This window comes from Phaethon aethereus (genome assembly GCF_964289735.1).
Source record: "Phaethon aethereus genome assembly, chromosome: 19".
Classification (NCBI taxonomy): Eukaryota; Metazoa; Chordata; class Aves; order Phaethontiformes; family Phaethontidae; genus Phaethon; species Phaethon aethereus.
This window is the reverse complement of record NC_138595.1, coordinates 7,462,021-7,489,027: the sequence shown is the minus strand read 5'-3', so window position 1 is coordinate 7,489,027 and position 27,007 is coordinate 7,462,021. Positions and strand designations below refer to the sequence as shown.

General features: G+C 53.3%; 1 protein-coding gene across 1 annotated transcript; it reads left to right on the top strand.

The window, feature by feature from the left end:
- Positions 1-5,589: 5,589 nt before the first annotated feature.
- On the top strand, positions 5,590-25,532 carry YWHAG (tyrosine 3-monooxygenase/tryptophan 5-monooxygenase activation protein gamma; the record flags this gene model as incomplete). The annotated part of the gene is made up of 2 exons (XM_082008475.1): positions 5,590-5,760; positions 24,876-25,532. The coding sequence occupies exons 1-2, from the start codon at positions 5,674-5,676 to the stop codon at positions 25,530-25,532; spliced, it is 744 nt and encodes a 247-aa protein (XP_081864601.1). The 5' UTR covers positions 5,590-5,673.
- Between the last annotated feature and the right edge of the window lie 1,475 nt (positions 25,533-27,007).

Sequence of the window (27,007 nt, the reverse complement as noted above, 5' to 3'; positions counted from 1 at the left end):
GGGCTGGGAGCTGGGTGAGGCTGTGCTGAGTCACGCTGCAGAGCCGGCGAGCAGGACTGCAGCAAGCGGCTCGCCCGCAACGGGGACGGCGTGACAGCCCCGGCTCTGCCGCCCGCAGCACGCCCCGGGTCCTCGCCGGCTGCGGGGGGGCCGCGATGCCGATGGGGGGCGTGGGGGGTGATGCCGGGGCTGGGGGCTTCCACTGCGCCCCAGGCCATGGCTGTCCCGGTGCTCCTGGCCCTTCTTGCACCGCCCTGGCCCCCACCCCTTCGATAAAGATGGGGCAGCTCTGGGGTGGGGGTCCTGGGGACCCCGAGCAGGGAGCGGGGAGGGCTGAGCTGTCCTTGGAGGATAAGTGTCCCCGACCCCAGTGCGAGGGGGGTGTCCCCGGGTAGCCGTGACCAGGGGGACAGCGGGGCCGGCGGGCCACTCGCTGCCAGCACAAACACAAAAAGGCACTTGGCATCCACTGGGACATGGGGTGGCTTTCCCCTGGCATGCAGGGGCGGTTGGCAGAGACCCCCCAGCTCCCACCCAGTGCCACCGAGCCAGGGCACAGGGCTGGGCATCCAGCCCTGTGCGCTGGCTCCCTGATATCCCTGCCACCGCACGGGACAGAGGGCCGGGGCAGGTCCCCGCTGCAAAGGGAAACTGAGGCACAAGCGGGTGCCCGGAGGATCGGCCCCAGATGCTGCCACCTCTCACGCTCAGAGCCCGGGGCAGCCCCGTCCCCTCCAGGCGCTGGCGACCACCCTGCCTGGTGCTGCCCACCAGCCCCGCAGAGCTCGGAGCCGCTTCTGGAGGGACCGAGACAGCCAGGGCTTTTTTTAGGTGCTCCATAAGTGCTGTCTGGGCGGTATTTATATCGGCTCCTTAAATAAGAGCTGCCATCTGAGCCCGACACGCCTGCTTAATTATTAACGCCCCGCGGGGAGGCGGTGTGCCTGGCCCTGGCCCACCTTCCCCCTGGGTCTCCGGTGGGGTCCTGCACCCCAGCTCCCCACCCGGGGCAAGGGAGGGCCGACGTCCCGGCCACCCCAGAGCACCTGGGCTTGCCACGGGCACACGTCCTGCGTGGGAGCATCTTCCCTGGGGCCGGGAGCAAGGCTGGGGGGCGGATTTTCCGAGCGGAGGGAGCTGCAGCATGGGCATCGCTGCAGCTCTCCGCGCCGCGGAGCTTGTGCGGGGCGTTGGGGAGAAGGGCAGGGTGGGAGGCACCACGCTCTGCCCTCCTGTCCCTTCTCAGTGGCTCGAGGTGGTCCCAGGGAAAACCACCCCCGGCAGCGCGGCTGCGTACCCCGCGGGGCACCGCGTCGTGGCAGGGCTGGTGCTAAACGGCGCAGGAGGGCAGCTGCGGCAGCAGAATTAATTTGGGCTTGGAAAGTGCTTTGAAAGCCTGAGATGAAAGGCCGGGGCTGAGTACAAAGCGCTGCGGCTCCGCAGACGGGGGGAAGGAGGTTCCCCTTCAAAGCGTCGGTGGCCTGGTGGGCTCGTCGCCGGCCGGCCCATCGGTCACGGCCCCTCCATCACCTCCTGCCCCAGGTGAGGCAGCGACCTGGCTCTGGGGCGTTTTGGGGAGGGCTGGTGCACCCCGAGCTCACTCAGGTGTCGGTTGTGGGGTCCTTCCTCGGGGCTGGCGGGATCCCCCCGGCTTTGGCGCGTGGCAGGGTGGAGGGGTGCTGCCATGGGACCGGGCCGGCACCGTGGCAGGCCGGGGAGCGCTGCTGGTGGGTGCGGGGGGAGAAGGAACGCCCTCGGCCTGCTCCTGGGGTGCTTCCCGTGCCGTGTGGCACAGCCGGGCTTCGGGCAGCTGGGTGGAAAGGGGCCGGGTGCCGGGGTGCCGGGGTGCTGGGTGCTGGGGTGCTGGGTGCCGGGGTGCCGGGGTGCTGGGTGCCGGGGTGCTGGGTGCGGGGGCCAGGCAGTATGGCCCAGGTGGGGGTCAGGACAGGGAGGCCGCTGCTGTCCTGCAGCCTGCGGGGAAGGGCCCCCGAGGCCAGAGGTTTCCTCAGCTTGTTTTTCACCAGCTCCACTGCAAGAGCCAGAAAACGGCTCCCCTGGGCGGGCAGCAGCTTCCTGGGGACAACCCGCGCAGCAGCCGCCCGGGCCGCGGGACGGAGGGTGAGCACCCCGCCAGGCGCGGGACCCACCCCAGCTCCACGCACCGGCCCCGGGGAATGCCGCCCTGCGTCCCCTGCTCCGGCCGGCTTTGCCGCCCGCCGGCTGGACACAAGCGGGACCCCAAGCACCGGTCATGGCTCGCCGTTGACGTTGTTGGCCCTTGCCCTCGGCGTGGGGACAGGCGGGGGCACCTGCACCCCTCGCCATGCATTCCCCTCACTCCGAGCGAGCAAATGCGGAGGGGTGAGGATCTCTGGATCCATTTTTGGAGCAGTCAGCAGCTAACTCAAGCGAACCACCAAGTCAAAGAGGATTTACCGCCTTCCCTTGCGGTGTCACAAGGCATTGACGAGATGTAACAGGGAAGGCAAGGAAATGTGAAGAGAAGGACTCATCTTCCAGGCCACAGGAATTAACAAAGTGGCACACTGGAACGTGCCGGAGTATTTTTAATACTGTAGGCGGAATCAGGGTTATTAGGTTTTTCTGGGACATCTGCAGAACAGACCCACATCCTTTGGGTCTTTGTGATTTCCCAAGCCAGCAGCTGTCTGGGCTCTTGCTGAGGGGTGTGTATGGGTACCGGGCAGAGGTGGGAGAAGGGCATTTAGCGACGGGCCTGGGCTGCCCACCAGAAGCTTCTAACTCCAGCCATTCCCCACCTAACCGTCATCCCACCGCTGCCCAGTCTGTAAAAAAGAAGAATTAAGTGGTGCAAGGGATGCCTATTTATGCATCGGAGCCCAAAAAGGGGGCTGGATACACTGCAGATAAATATCACGGCCGGATCACTATTCTGAAGAATTTACAGCATTATGAATATCGTGTTCTGACCTGTGATGAGCAAGGAAATCATTTGCGTTGTGAAATATATTTATTGCTATCGTGCTTTGACAAGAGTAAATCAGTATTTGTTTGGTCTGGGGCAAATACGCCGTTGCTGTAAATCGGCAGAGCTGCGGTGATTTGGACTAGCTAAGAACCTGCCGTATTTGTGTAAATTACGAGATAAGTGTCATAAGGTTTGTATGGAGAGGCAATATTTTTTATTAGGCCAGTTGACCTATTTGGAGAAACCAGACAAGCTTCCAGGCACATAAGTGCTTCTTCAGGTCCAGGCTTGTGTTCAGTATTGTCCACGAGAATCCAGGAGTTGTACGCAAGGGCTGATATTATTTTTCCCAAGTTAGAAGAACCAGACATCCAACCCACATGTAGGAGCATCGCCCAAAGCATCCAGGATGAGCAGGCAGCTCCGCTCTGGTCCGTACCCAGAGATCTGATAGTCCTGCTTGGCTTGGGTGATGCCCCACGGCAATTCTCCAGACTATTGATAAGAAATGGTAGCAATAGCTGAAAAATCAGTTTGGGCTCCATGACCTACTTTAATATTCTCTTGCATTCTGCACTTTTTTACTCAAATCTTCCCCCCAAATCTGGCGTCATACAGAAAACAACGCAAAACCCCGCTGCTGAGCTCTCCAGAGATGATGGCGAGCCTCCTTGGAAGAATGAATGCGCCATTATCAGAAAAGAGGAATAAACTGCCCTTGTCCACGGGGACTTTCCTTGGGATAGCCGCGGTGTAAACAAAGGCTGGGCACAAAGGCAGTTCTCACATCGGAACCACGTGTGCCACGGGGTGTGAGGCCGGGGATGCGAGGAAGGAGACAGCGTTTTATTTTATAGAGGACATAGAGAAGATCTGGGCGTATTTCTACTTTTATTTATCAGCAGATGTGATTTGTTCTGCTCCTGGAAGCTGTAAACAAAGAAGTAGTTTGTGTAAAACAAACCCATTCAATACAACTCTCTGTTATTTGTAAATCACAAATTTATTTGCTAAAACCACAACGAAGATGGAGATCTCACCCCAAAATGGTGTTGCCAGTCATCATAAAGCACTACTGGCATTTCCAAACCAATTTGTCCCCACCCACTTGGGTGAGACCACAGCCCGCGGGCTTTAACCAGCTGCGGCCACGGTATCGCCCTGCGGGATCCAGCCCGTCCTGGTGCCACCAAGGTTTCCGATGGTGTTTCAGAAGAAAACCACAAGGCACAGGGATCAGCACGCGGGACGGTTGTGTCCTCGGAGATCGTCCTCACACCTCCCAAAGTGCCCGTTCAGGGACAGCGGCACCGGGAAGGGCCGGGGACACGTGGGGTGTGCACTGGGGCACACCCGGCGTGCAAGAGGGACCCACACAGAGCCATGCCTCAGCACTGCCCGGCTCCCTCCAACTGGGATAAAGCGCTTCCGTCGGGATCAGCGTGGCTCCATTCATCAGACCCCTTTCCTTTCTCCCTCCACTGCAGCATCGCTTCATCCACAAGCTTTTGAGGAAAAAGGGATCTCTTACGGCTCCTAATGGAGTTCCTAATGCGCAGCAGAAGCCCTGCTAAGGCCGGAGCGGACGTGCGCTTTTATGTCATGTGTTATTGATGAGCGAGTGCACCACGCTCCCAAGCTGGCCACTCATAAATTATCCAGCGTCGCGCTTCGGTGGGGCTGCTCTCCTCCATGGGTCGGCTGGGAGGGCCCCATCCCGCGGTGGGGGAAAGGGGACGGGGGTAAAATGGGGGCTTAGTTGTTCGCCCCAAGCTGCGTCACTGCAGCCTGGCCCGGCACCATCATAGCGTCACGGCTGGGGACGGTGGGCATTGGGGCTGCAAGTGGGCCTGGGTTGTGAGTGGGTCTGGGCCGTGAGTGAGTCTGCGCCATGAGCGGGTCTGAGCTGTGAGTGGGTCTGGGCTGAGTGGGACGAGGCTGCGAGTGGGCCTGGGTTGTGAGTGGGTCCAGGCCATGAGTGGGTCTGGGCTATGAGTGTGTCTGGGCTGTGAGTGGTCCTGGGTTGTAAGTGGGTCCGGGCCAGGAATGGAGCGAGGCTGTGAGTGGGGCGAGGCTGCGAGTGGGCCTGGGCTGGATGTGGGTCCAGGCTGTGAACAGGCCTGGGCTGCGAGCGGGCCCCAGCTATGAGTGGGCCTGGGCTCTGCATGGGCCCAGGCCATGAGTGGCTCCCGGTGGGTCGAGCAGCGGCCCTGGGTCCCACACGGCCTACGCCGCGCCCCCTCGGGCTCCCCGGGCCCCCCGCTCCGCGGGGGCCGCTCCCGGTGAATCAGCACGCGCAGCCGGCGGGACCACGCGGGCGGGGCGGGGCGGGACCCCGGCGGGGCAGAGCGAGGCCGCGAGCCCGGGGGCGGGGCCGGGAGGGGCGGAGGGGCGCTAACGCGCGGGGCACGACGGGAGATGGAGTCCTCGGAGGGGTGCGGTGGGAACCTCCGCACTCCCCCGAGGACTCCATCTCCCGTCGTGCCCCGCGCGGGGGTGGTGGGCGGTGGGGCGGGGCGGGGCGGGGCGGGCGCAGGGGGGTTGTGGTGCCCCGCGGCGCGCGCACAGCATCGGGTGCAGCCGCCGCCGTCGCCTGAGCAGCGCTAGGAGCCACCGCCCGCTCGCCCTCCTCCCGTCGCCGCCCTTCCTCATCCTTATCCTCCTCCTCCTCTTCCTCCTCCCGGAGCCCGCAGCCTCCTTGCCCTTCCCCCGGCCCCGCGAAGATGGTGGACCGCGAGCAGCTGGTGCAGAAGGCCCGGCTGGCCGAGCAAGCCGAGCGATACGACGACATGGCGGCCGCCATGAAGAACGTGAGTCCCGTCCCGTGTCCGTCGTCCTTCCCTCACCCCGCCCCGCCGGCTGCGGGGGTGCGGGTCCGCGCTCCCCTCGCCCTTTCCCGTGCGGTGCCCCTTGGTGGGGGCTGGGCTGGGGGCATGCGGGCCCTAGCCCCTCGCCCTTAATCGCCCCCTCGCCGCCCCTCCGTGGGGCTCCGGTCCTCGCGCTGCTCCGGCACCCCCCGCCGGTCCGGGTGCCTCTGCCGTTCCCTGCCCAGGGGCGCCCTGCTCTCTCCTGACCCCCATCCCCTGCCCCAGAGCCCCCCACGCATCCTTCTCCTCTGCCCTAGAGCCTCCCACCCTGCCCCACGCATCCTCTCCCCTGCTCTAGAGCACCCACGCATCGCCTCTTCTGCCTAGCTGCCCCCCACACATCCTCTCCCCTGTCCTGTTGCCCCCCGCTCTGCACCACGCACCCTCTCCCCAACCCTAGAGTCCCTACCCTGTCCCACGGATCTCCTCCCTGCCCCATCCCTTCTCTCCCTCCACACCAGGCCCCCCTGCTTGCCCCATGCATCCTCTGCCGTGCCCCCATCCTCAGCGTCACTCCCTGCCCTGCCCCAGTGCAGGGGGGCAGAGGAGCCAGCTCTGGGGTGCGATGCCCCCCTGGGGCGTCAGACCGGCTCGGGGGGGGCTGCCAAGCCCTGTGGGGCGAGGCTGTGGGGAACCCGGGGGGGGGATGTTGCATGCACACCTCTTCCCACTGCTGAAATACCCCCCCCGTCGCTCCCGTGCATCCCTTCCCGCGCGCGGTCGGCGAGGCTGGTGTGTGCTCGTGACCCCAAAGATCGGGAGCCCTTTCGCTGCCAAAGCTCTTATTTTTACTGCACTTGGTTGGAGATTTATGAATTGAGTCATGTTGTATTCATTTCACGCTCTTAAAATAAAGACTCTGCATATAGCAGGCTGATCTGATTTGTGACACTGAACGCTCCCCTTCAATACTGACATTTTTGACAATATAAGAAGGGAAAAAAAACCATATCTCTGATCTGATCTTGCAAACAAAGCAATCGTGGGAGGCAGGATCAAGTCATTCCAGAAGATTCTGCATTTGTCATATTGCAGAGAGGCTAGACTGGGTGGAGGGAGGGAGGGGGTGCTTTAAAGGGGAAAACTGTTCTTTATGTTTGTCGTCTTAGTCAGGTCTGAACCTTTGCGAGGAGCTGGGGTGTGCTCCCTGGCTGATGAAAAGTGAATGCTGATCTAGGAATGTCGCAGTCTGCCGTGGGTGCAGCTCTGTTTGCCCATATTGCACCATTTTGTCAATAACCTTGCATTTATCAAACAGAAAAAACTGTCACAGCCCGAGACCAGGGAGGGAGGAGATGTCTTATCAAGAAATGAAATACGGATAATCGGAACAAGATATTATCATATTAAACCAACTGGGCTATTCCTCTGCTGCACTATGGCTTTTAAACCATTTTCTGATAACGACGTCTATTCATTTTAAAGCAAAGCCTGCTGTGTGAGCAGATCCTCCAGCTCATTTCCTACGGATAATACAGCCGCTATGACAAAGCCGACAGGGATATGCCTGGGACGCACAGCCGTGTTGCAGTATTCCCGCTGGGTGAATTTCCCTAGCCTGCTTACCCAGGGTTGGTGTTTAAACTGAAGGTGGTGTTAGAGATTATGTATGTGTTGTTTTTTTTTTTCCTTCTAGTCCTTACTGGCCCTAGTGAAACAGTAACCTGGGCTAATGCTGCTTATCAGTTGCCATGTAGTTTGGCCATAAGAAAATGATTCACAGCGGGAGTGCTGACGCCTCCCGCCACTGCAAACAAAAGGCAGAGCTTTGTTCTTCATTTCTGCATGATGCTGCCCAAACTCTGGCGCGGTCGGTCCGGCGGTGATGGGCATGTCACACTTGGTTATCCCTGTCACCGTCCTGTGTGCCGCCCATCCCCCAGCTCCGGTTGTGCAGGAGGCTGATGACCTCGCACTCATTTCCGTAGCAACGCCTAGTGATGTCATATGCCATGGTCCAAGCTGCAATGCACCCAGGTGGTAGCAGAGAGCATGCAGGCTGCGTCTAGCTAAGGTGATGCAGAAGCATTCCCGTGGTTGTCGCCGTTTTGTCTCCTACTCTCTAAAACCAGCTGTCCGCTACCTTCCTTAACACCGTGCTGAGAAATGCCAGACGGTTTTTCTTACCACGCCCGGCTGTTAATGATGTGCATAAGAGGTTCGTTTTCCTGCAGCTTGATCTCACCGTTACATTTTAGTGGTCGCCTCGCAGGCGGTGACATGGCTGCTGGGCGCATTGTTCAGCGAGCCTCAGCCCTGCCTGTTCAGGAGCCTGTGCTGAAGGGCTATTTTAATGGTTTAAAATGGAAATGGTGTACTGGGGCTCTTATTGTATGCTGATTCACCCAGTGCTGCTCACCACAGTGATGTACTGGATCGCAATAGCTTCTTCCAAATAATATTACGTATATAGTAAGTTCTAGCTCCTTCCTTGCTGCAAGTGCCAGCCCCCAGTGTCCCTAATTGGTACGTGCAGTCACGTTGCTGCTACAGGAGCAGGACTGCTCCTTTAGCCCATAAATGTGACAGGTTTACTGGGGTGTCTTGGTAAAACACAGCAGACAGACTCTGGTGCCTGCTGGAGGGAGCAGAAGGTGATGCCATGCCTGGGAAGGATGGTGGGACCGGGCCCGTCAGTCTGGGGTGTGGCTGTGTGACCTTGGTCATGTCCCTTGTCACCTCAGCCCTGTCTGGCGGTGCAGGCAGTCCTCTGATGTGTTGGAGAGCAGGAAAGCTGTCCACTGGTCAGTGGGCAGGCGTTCACCTTGGGCTTGCCATCCCAACCGATGCTGTGCCCAAGCAGCATCAGGGGTTTTCTTCCCAGCTTGCTGCCCTCTCTGGGGTTTTGCTGCCTGCAGTGCCCATGGCTGAAGCCAGCTGCCTGTTTGTCTGGTTCAGCTCCGCGAAGAGTTTTCTGTCCAAGGCAGTGCCAGGGCTGTGGATCGATATCCATTAGCTGGGGCACGGTGATGCTGCTGGAGGCTTTTTGGAGGTGGAGCCCTGCCAAGCCCTCGGCGAGTGCTGCCTGGGGAGCAGGGCATGTGCCTCCCTGAAGACCTTTAGGGTGTGGGGGGGTGCTCAGGTGAGCAAGCGAGGTGATTGCAATAACTTTTGCAGGAAATAAGTCTAAAAAGGGTGGGGAGAGGATTATTGCATTGCACCTATGCAAATGGTAGAGTCCTTGAGCTCACCTGAAGGTCCCTGTGAGGGGAACACCTGGCTACTTTGGGGACCCAACCTCTGCAGTGGGGCTGTGGCTCTGCTGCACGTGAGGACCATCCACTTGCGGTGGTGGTGGGTGTGGAGGGGTGAACGTTGGAGATGCTGAAAAGCAGACTGCTGCTGCCCAAGCTTTAGAACACAACTGGCTCTGGGTGCAGCATATGGCCGTTGTGGGTGGAGGAGGAGAGCAAGTGTGGCGAACCACAGACCTTCCCTGGCACAGGATATGTGGGCTTCTGCCACGTTGCTCGCCGGCCTGGCAGGCCGTCATCCCCCAGGCCCGGTGACCGGGTTAGTGCAGATAGCGGGCTCGCCCTTGGAATGGGTGGGAGTAGCACAAATCCCTCCTATCTGGGGAGTCCCAGGGGAGCGGAGCAGGGGTGATTAGCTGCTTTCTGCTTCGCGGTGCAGAGAGACAAAAGGGTGAGGTGGAAAGGCTTGTCTTGGAGGAGTGCTGGGCAGGCCATCTGTGATGGTAGGAAGGGGGCAAGGAGTGTGAGCTGCTCTAGTAGCACTTCCCGGGGTGGCTTGGGGAGGGCTGTGGAGAAACCATTTCCAGTGCCGAGGTGGAGGGGGTATGCATCTAATGACTGCATCGATGCTCTTGCCACCGCCCCTTGTGCTGCAGGTGTCTCGAATGCTGCTCAGCCTCGTGGTGCTTCCTGAACCACTGCTGCATGGGGCTGCATGGCTGTCACTGTGCTTCCCAACCTGCTCTTACACACAGAGGAGTCCTTTAGCAGCGAGGGCTTGCTCAGACCTCAGTGATGGTGGTGGGCATCTGAGATGGCGTGACTCACGAGCTGGGCTTCCTTCCCAGAGGCCCGCAGGGTCAGGGCAGGATGGCTGTTGTCACGAGCTGCTCTCTGGCCATGCTTCTGACCTCGTAACGGTTCACGGCATGGATCACCTCTGCATAAATCAGCCTCAGGACCTTGTAGCGGTAGGCTGAGTCGCACATCTGCACTTAAGCTGTAGACAGGTAGCAACGTGCCTTGTATGCCTGTGCAGTGGGTGCTGCACACAGTAACTGTATTAACTGGTGAGGCTTCAGCAGCTCAAGCTCTTAGAAATTCCCATTTAAGCTCCTGGTAAGTCTTCATCTATGAGCTTTAGGAAAAGCCACTGACTTGTGAGACCATGCTGGCTTTCAGTTGGCCAAGTGTAACAGCCAGGTATGGATTTGATTAGAAATGGCTGGTTTTGAACAAAACAAAAGTGATACTGAGGCTGTGACGGAGAATATAGTTGTTGAATCCTCTGCAGGTGTCTGGGGTACATGGAAACACTAAAGCTCTTGGGCAAGGGCTCTCCAAGAGGCCTTAGCTGTTTTGGGCTTAGCCAGTAGATCTTTTGGATGGTGGCTAGTCCTGAAAGTACAAAAAGGTTGGTGGGAGTTGTCTTGATTTCTCACCCCCCTGCTTCTTTCTTGCACTGCTTCTTGTGGTTAAAGATAGCTGGCTCACAGGAGATTCCTTTTTTTTTTTTTTTTTTTTGGAACACCAAATAAGCTTCGTAATATGTATGGGCAAGCCCTATCTGCCCAAGCTTTGTTCACCAGCTAATTCCAAAGTTGCTGTCTGGAATAGTCTCTTTGGGCACTACTGATGTGAACTTGGGCTTGCTAGAAGCTACAGGAACAGTAATTTAAGGGCAACCACAGCACTTCAGCACCAAATGTGTTCTCTGAATTAAAAACTCCTGCACCTCTGGGGCATTGTTCTTGGCTTGTCTCATCTAAACTGGATGATGTCGTTTGGCATCCTCTTAGCAGCTCTCATGAGTGTGCTGGATGGTGCTTGCAGGAGAAGTGAAGGGCCATCCAGATAATTGTGTTGTATACTTCTGCCTCCTCTGCTTCCTACTGCTGGGTGATGGCTGGTGCTACCCATGGCCGTTCTCTGGGATCTGGATTGTGATCGGGGGAGATGAGGAACGTGTTGTTTCTTTGCCTTCTGTTGCTGGTAGGGGGAAGATTTTCCTTAATTTGAGGATCCCCATCATATTTTTTTTCCTCTCCCCCATCCCTTCTTCACTGTGTATTACTGGACCACTTCATTTTAAGCTGTTTTCATTCTTGCATCTGGGCTAACAGCATTAGAACTGGTCAGGAGCATGGTCAGCTTGGCTTTCTGGCTAGGAATACAAAGTCTCAGCCTCACAGAGCTTAAGATCAGGGAGGTGGAGTAAGAGTGACCTGATGGTCCCTAGTAGCCCACAAGGAGGCCTGGGCTGGACCAGGATTTTGTTCCCAGGCTGGTGGGTGACCCCAAGCATCTTCACAATCATAAATACAAGGATTTTCAGAGCCTGATGGTGTCACGTGCTAGGAGGAAGCACGGTTAGGACTGAGATGGAGAAAGATGTCAGTGTGTACAGGATGGCGCATAGAGGGAGGATTCCAGCCATACCAGCAAGCTGCTCTTACTGCCTCCCGCTGAAACGCTGGGGTGGGATGGTTCATGCCATTCAGGGTGGGCTGAAGCTGTGCTGATGAAAGGACTCTGCAAGGGCAAAATGCAGATGGTGGGAGCTTGGCCAGCTTGTGTGCTCAGGGGCCTCTGGTATTGTTGCACTTAACCCTGGATACAGTCTTCTGTCTTACATCTCTAAAGAATTTGTGCTCCCTTCTCTGGGACAACACGAGTGAGCACGTGCCAGCTGACCTGTCTGGGTGTTGTGGAACCTTCATGCCACGAGGCATCAGAAAAGATGAGATGTGCTTGTCACACCATTTTGATGGATGCATACCTGTAGTTAGGAATTGATCTACTAGCTGTGACTCTTGAGGATACAAGAAGAAACGTGTCTCGGTGCAGCTGATGGAGCAGAGACTGGGAGAGGAGAGCGGTAGCCATAACTTTGTATCTGGAGAAACCTCCATGGATGGTGGTGCATCTTGCAGGGTCTAATGCACGAACTCCACAACTGAACTCTTCAGCTTCTATTTTGAGCAGCTTCATGCCAAATAAACCATGCGCAAACAAATGCATAGGAAGTCGTGTGCAAGGGTACATATTTAAGAAAAATAAACAGTGCAAGCTTTTGTATGTCCAACTACCAACCCTTGAGTAACCAGCTGCTTCTTGGGAGGTAGCTTTGTCTGAGCTCAGGCACGTCCTTGGGTGCTGAGCACGGCTGGCCTCATTGGTGCTGCTTCTCTCCCTTGGCAGAGGTGAGTAGCATGTTGGGAGCTCAATACCAGTCTGGCAGGGAAGAGCAAAAAGGACTGTTGGACTAGTTCAGACAAGAGCTAGCTGCTCGGTGTATCCCAGTCAGACACCAGGCTGTTCAGAGGCAGCTACAGAGGAAGAGAAAGTTGGAAAATGCCCACGGTCTGACCCGAGGGAGCCTTTCCTCAGTAGGGTCAGTGCCTGGGGCATTTAGGACTCTGCAGATCTGAAGCTGCCTTCTGCTTTTCTGCCCCTTCTACCTCCAGACCTGTGACAGTGAGATGTGAATGCCCGCTAGAATAACTGCGGTACAAAGCACAGTGGAACAGGATTTGCCTGGCTTCCCAGGCATTTCTGCATTGACAGTCTTAACAGGATACAGGCATCATCTTCTTCTTCACCATGGCAAAGCTGTAATGCAGGGCTTTGGTTGTCTCTGGGTAGCTGATGCACCCTCGATGCTTCCAGGCACTCTTCTAGGCTTCAGTGCTCTGCAGCTCATGATAGCTTTTTCCAAAGCTAATGCTGGTATGAGTATTTTTGTGCTGACTGGTTTGGAGCCACCTTAGATCTTCTTTCCTTTGCTGTCCAGGCCTTTGTTACTTCTTTCTTGAAGGCTGAAAACCTTAACCAACCTTCTTTACTGGGAAGGTAACTAATCTAACGTCCTTGGCTGAAGTCTCCCTCCCTCCTATTAGATTTACCTGACTGCAGACAAATGGCAACCTGATGTCTGGAAAGCAAAAATTTCATGAAAACAGGAGCAAGTATTTACTTGATTGGGTTCTGCAAGCGATGGTTGCCACTGGAAAGCGATAGCTTGGAAACCCGTTACTGTGCCTGCTAAAATGAAGGGGAAGTAGCTGTGAATTTGTCGCTGTTCTGGTGAAGATACCAGGTTTTGTCTTTGGACCTCTGAAACCTTCAGCTTGACTTCAGTAGGCTGTTCAGATAAATAGCCACGGCCAGTTTCACGCTGGTGGTAGCTAGATAAAATGCTCTGCCATGGCTGCTGGCTGCCAGGCTCTGCCTGTGCTCCTGCTGGTGCAGCTTTTGGTCTTTGCAGATGGGGGAATTCTTACTCCTCTGTGGAGACAAAATGGCTTTGTGAGAACCCAGCCCACGGCTTGCACGGTGCTGTCTGGACGCACTGGACATTTACACATGGGTGGTAGAGGATGCAAGATGAGTGAGGCTGCGAGGGAGCATGGCCGTGCTCTCCCGCGCAGGATACGGGCAGTGCCCCGGCATTGCTGAGCTCCCTCCTGGTCTCTGCTTCTGCCTCCTCCCACCTTCGCCTCGCAAAGCGGGGCTTGCTCTGGGCAGCTGTGGAGGACTTCACGAATCTGCACTTGGTCTGGAGCAAGCAGGAAAGGGGAAGGATAAGGACCAGCGACCAGCTGGACATGGGGTTTGTGTAACGGTGACAAAAGGACTTTCATTCTACTCTTTATATTTTTTGAAGTAGGAAGCCTGACTCTTCTCTCCAGAGACCAGATGTCATGATGTCGGATTCCTACCCGTGGCTCTGGGTGGGGAGCCTGCCTCGGGGAGGAGCTTGGCAGTGGGATGGCTTTGTCCAGCTCCTCCGAGTGCATGATGACGCTGAGCCCGAGCTGCCGCGTCTCTCCAGCCCCTCTGGTGGGCCAGAGTCCCCAGAGCTGCTGGGGCTGGTTGGAGCGCATGTTCACTCCGGACTCCCACGCCGGTTGCAGTGCTGGTTTGCATGGTGGCGTCTGGAAACACTCAGAAATGGTAAATTCTGGAAAATGGAGCTGAAATGATGAGGCAGCAATCCTCAGGCTGCAGGAAACACTGATGAGACTGTCTCAAAAGCAGTGCCTTCCTGTAGCTGGTGAAACAAAAGCCTTTGCCTGCCTATTTAAGTACAAACTTCCCCCAATCTCATTTTCTTCTGTGCTAACCCAGATTTAGTCACATCTCTGGAATGATCCAGCACGTGCTCAATTAGGTATTAAACAAACCTGATTTTTGGCCCAAAACTAGTGATCTGGTGACCAAGGGCAGTGCATTAGTTAACAGCAGTTGGAGAGTAACTAGAGAACATGTCACTGATGATGGCATGAGATTCCCTTAAAGCGATCCCCAGATTAGGGATTAGAGTAGTTAATGTTTTTCTTCTATAAAGGAGATGTTAGAATTGAGTCAGTCTACGGGCGTTTGAGGCAGCTGCACTTGGACGAACGCAAGTCTGCAGGGACTCAAAGTACAAAACATTCCTTAATTGTTTGCAAATTCCCTCTGATCTTACTGGATGGATTGGCTTGCTTGGGATGTATCTTTGCTTACGCACCAGGCAAAGCTACTTGGCATGTCAGAGTGCTTCTGATTCCTCTCTAAGGTGGTTTCAGCAAGGCTCTAGAAAAATACCAGTGAGAAGTCTCAGCTTCAGCGTTAAGGAGGCTGCTGATGGACATGTTGTTTGGACAGTTGTGGTGCTCTGCAGCATGAAGTTTATTAATAGTAGGTGGAGAAGCTGTTGCAGTGCTGTACGCTAACAGATACGATTGAGAACTGCTGTAGGAGATCTGCACTTGTAAAAGACTAATGCTTAGTATTCAGCAGTGAATGGGAACTTGGGGAAGATTAACAGCCTTTGATTTGCACCCAGCTGAGGAAAGCATTGGAGCTTTGCCTGTTTATGCTGTTGGGCTTTGTTAGGTGGGATGAATATTTCATTACCTTGAAGTTGGGAGCTTGGCTTCTTGCATTTGGTGGTTTCAAGACGGTGGTGCCTGCGGGGCTCTGTCACCTGTGATGAACTGAGATCAAATCTGTGGTAGTAGTCACTTGAGCTTCAAAAGAGGGCTGGGAGGAGATAGCTGGAGCCAGGCAAGGGTAGTTAAATCCACAGTCAGATCTAGAATAGTAAAGTGACTCTCCTCATAACTTAAAATTGACTGCAGTGCTCCAGAAAGCTGCCAGAGAAAAAACTTGACTTTCTGTTTTGCAAGTTCATTTAAGAAATTAAATAAAATTGTCTTTGCTAGAGGTGTGTAAGATCAAGCCTGAAATCCCTGAAGCAGTGGGAGGGTCAAGTACATCTGGAGGGATAATCACCTTACTCGCTGATGCAGAAATTAAAACTGTCGTGGTGCTGGCATGCTGGAGTCCACCTGGGTGTTATGGAAAGTCTCTTGCTTAATCTGGTAAAACATGTTTTTAGACACTGCAAGGAATGGCTGGTTCTGCAGACAAAAAGACCTAGAGAAAAAACGTTGTGTGTGTTGGGTGGTTTTTTTTTTTTAATATATTCCCAGAACCTTGCCTTGATGTGCGACAAGCAGACTTTCCCAAAGTATTTGAGGTAATGACATGAAGCGGTTAAAAACTTAATGCGCTAGCTGCAGGGAGTTGTTTGCATGGTTGCAGCTTCTCCCATTTCATCGTGCTGGAGCAGCAGCTTGCCAGCTGCCGTGGCAGCAATGGCTGTGCCATGCAGGAGGAAGCCATGCAAGCAGCCAAGAATTGCCCGGTTCATCCTGCTCTGGCAGCCAGCACTTGCTCTCAACCTTTCCCGGGGTGTCCTGCCCATGGCGCATCGTCTCTCCTCTCTCTACTTGGTTCATCTGAATAGAGGTCACGGGCACAGCATAACGCTGTCATTTTTTTGAGCCCCTGATTAAGGACAAGCGTGTTGGCCTGGCACTTGAAGCTCCGGGGAGGATTTGATGATCTGGTGGCAGGGTACTTACTGCCTGGCAGTGGGGCTGGAGGTGAGCAGGAAAGCACTAATATCTGAGCCCAGATTAGTGCTCTTAGAAGCTGTGAGGTAAGTCTTTAAGCAGCTAATGCACCCAGCAGCACTAAACACCCTCCCATCATGAAACTTGATTCATCTATCTAGTATGTCCCTGCTTATGTGCTGGAGTCCTTGAAGTCTGTCTAGCTTGGTTTTGTTTTGACATAAATTGGACGGGGCGGGGGGGGGGGGTGGAGAAGTCAGTCTTCCCCTATGTTGACCAAGTCTTAAGACTCTAGAAATGGCCAGTGGTCATCCCATGGATGGCTGCTTCAGCTAAAAGGCCTGTGAGTGAATGGACTTCTCTGAAGAAGAATAATGCTTGAATGGAAAAAAAAATCAAGTCTTTAAACTTGTACAGAAACGCTGTTGAGGAAAGAGCTGCAGTTACTCTTCAAGAGCTTTTCAACTCTCACCTGGAGAAGTTTAATGCAGCCCAGAAGAGCCTATAGAAATCACTGAATTGTTATTCTCCTTTCAAAAAGGATCTACTCTGAGCTCCTACTGACATGCTCTTGGGAGCACATCTGAACTCCCATGGCAGTGGCATGCTGTGGCACTGGTCTTCCACATGCTTTGCAGAAAGCTTGGAGGAAAGGCATATTGTCAGGGAACAGACTGGATAGTCTGAAGCAGGAGGGGTCCCCAGGCTGTTGGGTGATGGAGCAGGGTGGTGATCTTGGGCTGCTGCTAAGGTGCTTGCAGAAATGCAAAAGTGGGCAGATGATGTTTGCCAGCCTGCCATATCTTGGGGAAGGAATAGCTTGGCTTCCCTTCTGTTGCTTTGTAGTTAGCAGGCAAAGGTGCTGGTATCCCATCTGCCGGAGATGATGTGATGAGCCCTGAGTGACAGTCCTCTTAAATGCTGGGACTGATGTGGTTTGACTTGCTGCTTTCTCCATCTGGTGGCAGGAAGGCACTAGACCAACAGAGATTGGTTATTTTTCCCACGAGTTTTTAATACGTACGAGGCAGCTAGTTGCAGCCAAACAGTGAAACAAGTTGTCCTACGACCGATTTTCATCTTGTTTGATAGCCTGTCTTTTGGTAAGGCTAACAAGAATCAGGGTGTAGATGCAGACATAATTCCTTAATGGCTCAAAAAGCAAGTACTAGCTATAGGAGCAGCTCCCTGCTGCAAGACTGCAGTGCTAATTGAGGAATGGTTTGTAGCTCTACACCGATGCACTTGAAGAGCGTACATGATGCCCATGCTGGGAAGCTGGGATTGTTCCTTCCAGCTAGTTATTTGATGTGTCTGGGTTGCCCTCTGTCAACTCAATAGCCATGGCAGATTGCAAGGTCTAATAGCGTGCCTGGAAGCCACGTACGGAAGGCAGGCAGAGGTTCTCTTGTGCTTGCCTTATCTCAAAAGCTGCAGAAGCAGCTGGTGAGGCAAATCGATGGCGCCTGGGTGTTGTGCAGTGGGAAAAACTTCAGCCGTTAGACCAAACGCTGGGACTGCAGCACTGCAGATAAGGGGTGGTACATGAAATGCTGCTACCAAATGCAGAATAGGAACAGCTCAGAACTCTACTGTTGTCACTGGCTTTCTCACCATGACCTTTTACATTCAGGAACCACCCAAGTAGTTGAAACTTGCTTTTTCTGTGGCTGAAATCCATCAGAGCCAGACTGAAACTGGAGTAGATATGCAGGCTCCAGGGACTGATCAAACCTGTGTGTAGCGTGTTGAAATTCACTTTGGCTTAAGTAGTTGTTAAGCTGCAGAGGCCAGTGAAATAAATGAGCTCTTGGTTTTCGTGTCTTCCTTCCAATTTGAAGACTTTTTCTCGAGTGGTTCAAAGTTGCCTTAAATAATAAAGGCTGCAGCGTGGGATGAAAGCCGCTGTTAACTGTAGGAGCATGCAGAAATCCTAAGCAGTGTCTAGGGTGCCTAAGTAGCCTCTGAGATACAGTTATCCTACAAGCAACAAACAGTCTTACTTTGCAGGCACTGGTCGCCTGGGGCCATTTGAAATGTAATGGCAGAATGTGCCATTATTCCCACCTGCCTTCAGCCGTTGTCCTGCGATGAGAGCCAGCCCTGCCCGCTTAAAAAACAGGAACTAGCATATGGGTATTCATACTGAAACAGTCAAAGGAAAGGAGACAGCAGTGGGGAACTAACTTCTGCCCGCAGCCTGATTGTGCTTCTCAGGTCTTGTCTGAGATGAGAGGAAGGGCTCGACCTGCAGCCGAAAATCCCCCATCCACGCTGAGATAAAACGTGAGCAGAGAGGACAGCGGAGGGGGTCAGCAAGGAGAGAAGTATAAGTATGACATGGGGGAGAAGGCTAGACTACGAGGCGGGGGGGGGAAGACCCAAACCGGTGAAATCTGGTAAGATTTTAGATTTAGGTCTAGTTTTTAACACACGCCTACTTTGTGTCAAAGTAGGACAGTGCTTAAGGAAAGCATCCTTCTGACTGCTGCGATGGTGTCATAGGACAGCTCGCTCTGGAGCGCACAAGGAGAAGCTGTTCTTGACTAGGTTGTGTGATATTTAGTAATCGAGCTACCAGCTAATGGTGACAATTTAATGTGCTTGACAGCAGCCATTTTTTCAGAAACTAGATGTAGAGTGAGATGGGGACAGAAAAACCAGGCGATCTCTCTGGCATGTCACTTCCAAAATGACAGCACTCGGGCTGCTGAAGGTGGTCTGGTGCTTGCAAAGGGGTGATGGGGTCCCACCATGAGACAGTGGCTAGAGATGGGGAAGGTGGCATGACTGCAGGTAGTCCTGAGTGTTTATCAGCTGCCTGAGCCCGAAGTAGTTGCATGCTGGTTGCTCCACATGCTGGTGGCTTCAGACCAAGTATGAATTTCAGTGGTGGGTCTTGTGTCCAGAACATTGTTTCAAAAGCACATTTGCCTTTAGGAAAAAAAGAAACAAACAGAAAAGGGGACCTTCAGGCCAGACCTCGGTGTGACTGGCGAGCTGCATGTGAAGGAAAACAAGGCAATTGCTAGGGTTTCTGTTGAGAGATAACATGCTTAATTACATGGTGCAGAAGCCGTAGATAGAGCAGAGGAGGCACAAGTGCTGAGGAGGAGATGGCTGTTGTGTATCCTGGTGCAAGAGGAGCTCTGGTGGTGGTGTTCAAAAGCTGTTCTCAGTGGGCAGTTTGAGGTACTTCTGGTTGTCTCTCTCCAGGAAAGCTTGGCTCCTTTGTAGTTGTCTAATGTCTTCAGGGATTTGGGATCTCTTCTAGGCAATCAGAAAAGCAAAAGGTGTTGAGGCTTATAACATGGATTAAACTGTCAAATGTTGATGGTATTCCTCAGGGAAGAATCTCTAGGGTCCGCTCAGCTTGCTCTGCTGTATGCTTTAAGATAAGACATCAAAGCTAGGTAGCAGCCATAAATGGGTGGGTAGTTAGTTATAAAACTAACTAAATAAGTGAAAATCCATGTGTATAAGGATAAACAGGTGAAACTAAATCCTGTGATGGATCTCCAGTGCAGCTACTGAAGGGTCCTCAAAAATTATTATTTCATCATGTACTTGGAAATGATTACTTCAGACCTACTGATGCAAGGTGAGAAGTGGAGGATAAGGGGGTTGTGGCGAGGTGGGTGTTTGTCTCTTCTCCCACGTAACTAGTGATAGGATGAGAGGAAATGGCCTCAAGTTGTGCCAGGGGAGGTTTACACTAGCTATTAGGAAAAATTTCTTCACAGAGAGAGTGGTCAAGCATTGGAACAGGCTGCCCAGGGAGGTGGTGGAGTCACCATCGCTGGAAGTGTTCAAAAAAACACATAGACGTGGCACTTCAGGCTATGGTTCAGTGGGCATGGTGGTGTTGGGTTGATGGTTGGACCTGATGATCTTAAAGGACTTTTCCAACCTTAATGATTCTGTGATAAAAGTCCTGGAATAAGCCCTGTAAGCAAACTAACCTGCTGCTGGCTGGGAGCAAAATTCCCTTGTAGGTCTCAAAAACCCCTGCTAATTAGGATACTTCTGGTGCAGTAGGACCAACCCTTGGCTTTTTGGAGAGCATGGACCTTGACATTAGGGGTAGGTAAAGTTATCCATGCGCCCTGGCTTCTTCACATGAGACTGAACCTTCCCCTGCCTGCAATGTGATACTTGGACATGCCGGGAGCCTGCCAGGTTTTGGACAGAGAGCTGAGTCAGAGCTTGCAGCTGTAGTAAAGAAATCAGGAGAACCTTCCTGAAGATCATGCTGCCTCTGAAGAGCTTTGTTGCAAATCAGAGGGCTTTGATTTTGTACAAACCTCTGGACTCTCAAGCAACAGAAACCCTGAACTTCCAGTAGTTTTCGTCCAACGGGAACTGTTGGACTATCCCTATGCCTTTAGGGCACTTGTGTCTTGGTGGTGCAGACACTGCACCCTCAAAGGCTGCGGGAACCGGTGAGGCTGGAACTTGGCAGTGTCCTCAAGCTTGGTGATGGAGCGTGCCTCCAAGCCAAAGCCCATCAGCATAGACTGCTCCGTGCCAAGCCCGGTGCAGACCTCACTCACTGGCTAGGTGTCTTCTCCTCTGCTTCTGCCCTTAGGCAGGGCTTCTGCCCAGCACACGGCTGCCTGCAGTGTGCCAAGGGTCTGGCTCCTGGCATGTGTATCACGTGCTGGGACAGGGCATGGGGGAAGCTCTTGCAAGTAAGACTGTTGCCTGCAGTCTGGCAGGGAAATGAGAGGTGCCACAGCTGAGGTCTGCGGCTGCTCTGCATCAGTAAAGAGCCGGTCTTGTGGCTGGGCTTGCAGGCTGGGCTTGTTTGGGGGGAAGAAGCGGAAAGGAAGGTGAAAAAGGTCTCTTTTTATTTCCAGAGCAGCTAAAAGACTTGCATCTATCAAGTTTTCAGCTGTGTGAGCATGTGGACTAGCTCTTTGCGCTTGGCTGTTTGTGCCACATGCGAGGCTTGTCTCCGTTTCAGCCCCATGCATCTCCTGCCCTGATCTACAGGGGCACAAGGGTGAAACGAGGCCTGACAGTTACTGAGATTTGTGGTGCAACTTCTGCTTTTCTCTGCTGTCAACCAGGGAAGTAAATCTCCAAAATGACTGAGCTTCTCAGAGAGCAAATACTTCCAGCCAGAGGCTGATGGCTTTTGTGTTCTTGCCAAGCCTCTTAATGCCAAATTGAGATTTTTTCTTTGGATATTTGAAGTCTCTAACCCCATATAGCAGTGCTGGAAATGGCTTCAGAGGACCTAATGCTCCTAGGGTTGGTCTGTATGTGAAGGTGTTGCCCTTCTTAAGGGAGGTGAGTCCCCTCCAGGGTCTGAGTTAATAAGGGGGAGAGTGCTGGTAATGTTAATCTGGATGGTGGAAACAAAGATTAGCAAAAATTCTCTGAAAGGGCTTGTAACGTGACCAGTGCAATCTAATCCAGGCCGGATGCAGGATATTGCCTTATTGATGTTACATCAGAGCCGTTGAATGCCATGCTATAAATTAAGTATATTGGAGCTTGCTTGGTATCCTGCAGTGTAAGGAAAAAAATCAGCATTTGGTTGGCCGGCACAGGCTTACAGTGAAGGCACAGACCCACATCCACTTGCCAAGTTGCTGCAGCAGTTTCTGGACTGATTTATGCCAGAGATGTTCACCCGTACGGCGCTGTTGGCGAAAGATATTGACTGTGCAGTCCCATGCTGGAGTGCCACATGTATCGTGGCAGATCATGCAAAGGCACCAGCCTGGCCTTTGGTGGTCTTCAGCTGTAGTGCTGAGACGTGGCAGGCAGGCTCTGGGCAGACCAAGAGGCAGGGATGGTGGTGGTTCTCAGAGGCAGCTTAACCTGGGTTATGTCTTTTCCACCTTCCAGTGACAAGGCAGCTAAGTGTATCCTTGCTGTCCGATATCTGGTGTCCTGGGCATCTTGCATTTTCTTCCTGCTGGGAATGCAAGTGCCAGATGGTTTTCCTTTCTTCCTCTCTCAGCTCAGTTGCAAACTGAAATACGTGCAGGACTGCAGCCTCTTCCCTCCCCGCTCCTAGTGCTGAGGGATGCAGTTCCTGTCTCCGGCCGTGTTACACCTTTGCATTTTTCTGCAGTGCCTGGGTACTGCTAGAAACCAGTTACACAGTTAACGAGGCTCCCCTTCTGCTTTGATAAGCTCCCTGGAGGAATCTGCTTTCTCCACAGGTGTACCTTCCGTCTGTCAGCGAGTTTGTTGAAAGGATTTTGACAGGCAACTTTCTTCTGTAATCCTTAATAGCTTCGAATTTAAAATGTTTTATGGCAAAGATAATCCTATGAAACTCCCTGTAGTTTTAATAAATCTGTCCTCCAGCAAGGCTATTCTGGTGAGAGGAGGTAAATCTACTTCTTTCTGCGGTGATAAATATCTGCAGACTTGGCTGCAGGGCAGATTTAAAGTCACCTGCTTGGTCCATGCTTAAAACTGGTATCTCTGCTCAGAGAGCATCTCGCTAAAAGCAAGACCTGGTATGGTTAGCAACCTTCATAACCAGTGTCCGGACAGAAAACTGTTGGAGTCGACATTTACAGCTGGAAGGTAAGAGAATAAGTCGGGCTGGGATTTCTGGCTGTTTCTGGTCCCAGTTCCCTTACTCAAAACAAGGCAACTTAGATGGGACAAGACCCTGAGTAACCTGATCAAGCTTTGCATATCTCCAAGGATAGACAACCCATAAGCTCTAGGGCAAGGGGACACCTTCATTGTGCTCCAGTATCCTTCAAAGACGGCTTTAACCTCACAGTATCTTTAATTTGTGTTTGTGCAGGTATCACTCAAAGGGGAGAATGAATGGAATCATCGTGACATTAAGTCCTATAAAAACACAGACAACTAGAGACAACTTAGAGCGCAAGGCAGCCTGGAAGTGTCGTATAAACTACTTGCCACGGGTATTTTAGCACGTTGCAGCCAGGCTGTGTGCAGGGCTGAGCCTCTGCCCTGGCCCCTCTGCGGGGAGCAGCGTATCACACAAAACCCAGGGCTGTGTGGTGAAGCAGCCGCCGTTAGCCTGGCTGGGAGAGGTGGGATGTGGGTTAGTCTGCTGGCACTGGGAGCTGCCGGATGGCCCGGGCGTCGTGCACCCTGCTTACCTTGGTGCATGAAAGCTGGGAGCTACCTCGGCATGCTGCTCCCTGCACCTTGTCCTGTATTGGCGGCAGCTACATACAGATACAGGAGACTCTGCCCTCTTTAACGTGCCACCCATTTCCCTGGTCCGTCAGCCATCTTCTACCCTTGATGCAGAAGGCAGCTGTGCCTGGCTTGCACAGTAAGACCCTCTTCTCTATGGAGATGGGCTGTTTGCTGGTTCCCCTGCCAGGCTGTAGAGCATCTCGTGGAGCAGCACTGGTCCGCAGAATAGCGTGAGGTGGGAGTGGAGGCTCCTCTTGCTGCCTCTGCCCCGAGGAAGGGAGTAGAGGGGTCTGGATCAGAGACCACAGTACTCTGCTTGCTGTGTGGGAAACTATGGCTTAGCTGTAGCGTGGTTTTGGAGGAGACGTTAGCCAGGCCCTGGCTGAACAGCGGCAAGGAGAGCTGCGGGCAGGAGCGCATGTTGCTGGAGTGAGCAGGTCAATGTGGTGTAAGCAAGTGTGAGTCATTCCAGGACACTCATTTGAGGTCCCGGGCTGGACCGTCCCAGCTTCCGGCGTGAGCCCTTGGCCTCCTGATCACCATCATAAATGTGGCTATCTAGGCCCAGAACAAACCTTGTCCTTACAAATGCTTGTGAAAATGATTCCGTATTTGCAGAAGCCTTTCGCATCCAAACCATTACCTAATCCTTGTGAGAAGTGACCGCCGAGAGGAGACTTACAGGTTCCTGCTCCGCTGGCCCGCTTCCCGCGCGGCCATACCCAGGGTGTGTATGTGGCGGGGCGGCGTGCCCCCGGGGAAAGGGGCCCGCAGCGATACCCAGGCTCAAAGTGCCATTTGGCAGCTGTAAGTACCCCAGCTGAGCGTGGAGCGGCCTGGCTGCCGCAGCCTGCTGTGCTGCTGCGCCCGCTCCGAGGACGCAGAGACCCACGAATGGGGCACGGCGTGGAGTCGGGGGGACGCGAGCCCTTCCCGAGCTGCCTGCTGCCCGTGAGGCCGGGCAGCTGGGGCAGCAGTTGGCCGGCTGCCGCGCTGCTGCCGGAGGCGCTGCCCGGGTGGCTTCAGCTGGCGGTGGGATTGCGGGAGCTGGAATGAGATTATCGCAATATTAAGCGTGATGCTTCCCAGTAACTGCGCTGGCCGAGGTGACGTTTGGCAGCCTGCTTGTGAGATGGCTCTGTGCTCCGTCGTTTCCTTAGTGCCTCTGTTGCCGTGAGGCAGGTAGAAGCGATGCTGTGCATTAGCACTATTATCCTCAATGAAGAAAATCCTGCGTGGGAAGAACGTACTCTTTTACTATGTGAGCTTTTAAGTCCTTATCTGTGCAGATGCCTTAGGCAGCTGTAATTTTAACATTGAACGTATCCTTTAGGCATCTCAGAAGCATGCCCTGTGCTTATAGGAAACGGAAAAGATGAACACCCGTAGCACTGGTGGTGGTAATCCATGCGGCTAGCTCATAACCCTAGACCATCTCCACCCTCTTGCTTTGGCTGTCCCTCTCGGCTGCATCACAAAGCCCGACTCTTATCCTGCAGGTGAAAGGTGTCTCTTTTGTAGAAGATTTTTCTCATTCCGGAAAAGGCTGATCTTTTTAAGAGATGGAGAATACTTCAAATAAAACCCAACCTGCCCCTTTTGCTGGTGGACTGGACTGCGGCGTGATTTCCCAGCTGGCTCCTTCTGGGATGGGAGCTGATGCTGGATGGCAGAGCAGGACTTTGCGTGCCAGCTGCCTTCTGCCTCTCGCTAGAGGTGCATGGGAACACCCGAACGTGTGATGGGAACATCAAGTGACTGGGGCTTAACCCAGGTGTCTCTCTTCTCTCTCCCTCTCTTGATGCAGGTGACGGAGCTGAACGAGCCTCTGTCCAACGAAGAGAGGAACCTGTTGTCCGTCGCCTACAAAAACGTGGTGGGGGCACGGCGCTCCTCTTGGCGAGTAATTAGCAGCATCGAGCAGAAGACCTCTGCCGATGGAAACGAGAAGAAGATAGAAATGGTCCGGGCCTACCGTGAGAAGATCGAGAAGGAGTTGGAAGCGGTGTGCCAGGATGTGCTGAGCCTGCTGGACAACTACCTGATCAAGAACTGCAGCGAGACGCAGTATGAGAGCAAAGTCTTCTACCTGAAGATGAAAGGGGACTATTACCGCTACCTGGCCGAAGTGGCCACTGGCGAGAAGAGGGCAACCGTGGTGGAGTCTTCGGAGAAAGCCTATAGCGAAGCCCATGAGATCAGCAAGGAGCACATGCAGCCAACCCATCCCATCCGGCTCGGTCTGGCGCTTAACTACTCGGTTTTCTACTACGAGATCCAGAACGCGCCGGAGCAGGCTTGCCACCTGGCCAAGACGGCCTTCGACGACGCCATTGCCGAGCTGGACACCCTCAACGAGGACTCCTACAAGGACTCAACGCTCATCATGCAGCTCCTCCGCGACAACCTAACGCTCTGGACGAGCGATCAGCAAGACGACGACGGTGGAGAAGGCAACAACTAGACCCCCCACGATGGACTGGCAGCCGCACGCTGATGCTAACTACTGCAGTCTTTATTTTTTTCCCACGAGTGGGGGGGGGTCAGGGGTGGGGGAGGGAAAGGGAAGGGACACCTTCCCAGGGAGACCCCCCCACAACCTGTCTTTGATTGCCTCGTTGACATTTTTGCCAAAACACCACTAGTGGAAGTCAGGCTGGCTGTGCTGGTATGGAATAGCAGCCTCACTGGCATATGGACTGTTCTGTAGATTATTAATACAAGTGGAGCTGTCTTTAATTTAACTTTATCGCTAGAAATAAAAGGGTTTTAAGACGAATTTGCGTGGATGGAATGGCCCTCGTTTTTAAGGAAAGCAACGCAAAAAAAAAAAAAAGGGAGTTCTGTGGTTCCAGTAAGGCTTCGTGCGTTTGTTTCTTCAGTCCAAGTGCCGTGTGTCCGTACTGCGTCGCGGGGCGTCTCTCTGCAGCGCTCTGCCCGGCAGGGCATAGCTTAAAATCCCCAAATTGAGAAGGAATTTAAAAAAAAAAAAAAATCTAACTAAAGAATTGGGGGCTTGCAAAGCCCTGGGATTTAGGCCATCCAATCTTTTTTTTTTTTGTTAAGATATTTATTAGGGTAGCTTACAGTATTAACACTAAATTGCAGTTTACAGTATTTCTACATTACAGCCATATGACATCAAGCCTTTGATTGTCTGTTTTTTTCTTTTGCTAGTTCTTTTGGCTTGCCTTCCTGATCAGTCCTCGCCTGTGGACTGGCTTTAGCTATTCTGTGTCGCCCAAGGCAAGAAGACCGCCCGCCCGAGGAACATCAAAGCTGCTCTAGTTTTTTGGTCAACAGCTTAACAGGTGCTTGGCTAGCGGCTGTTTCAACTATTTTAAGTCCACAGCAAAAGGTTTAAGAACTTAATTAGACAAGGGGGAAGTGTTTAAACTTAAAATGCCACTTAAATAAAAAATGAATAAAAAAATAAAAATAAAAAAAAAAAGAGCATTCAGGTCTGTATGTCATGTACTGTGTTTGGTATTTCAAAAGACCATCCTGATTTAAGGTGCCACAGCTGCTTCCTCAGGGATTGCACTGCCATTTCACTCTGCCTGACTTTCTCCCACTGTACCATGAGGTTTGTCAGCAGATCTCCGGCACCCAGGCTCCCTTGTTTGTCACCAGGGAAGCCGGGTGCGTTTTCCTTTCTCCTGGGGAAGCTTGTGGTGTAATGAGTGAACTTCAGGAGCTTAGAAACTAATTTGGTAGAGAAATCCTCAAGGGAAGAGCTACAATCATAGCCATTTCTATCAACCATCGGGAACCCAGGAACTTAGTTCTCTTCTTAGCAAAATCTTTTCCGAGTCTGTCTGAGCCGGCTGGGGTGGGAGACGGGGCATCTGAGTTGCTTAGCAGGTAATACTTAACCCCATTTTGAGTAAATTCAGTTTTAATTTTGATTTTCACATTGTTGTTGGAAGTTCACTGCTG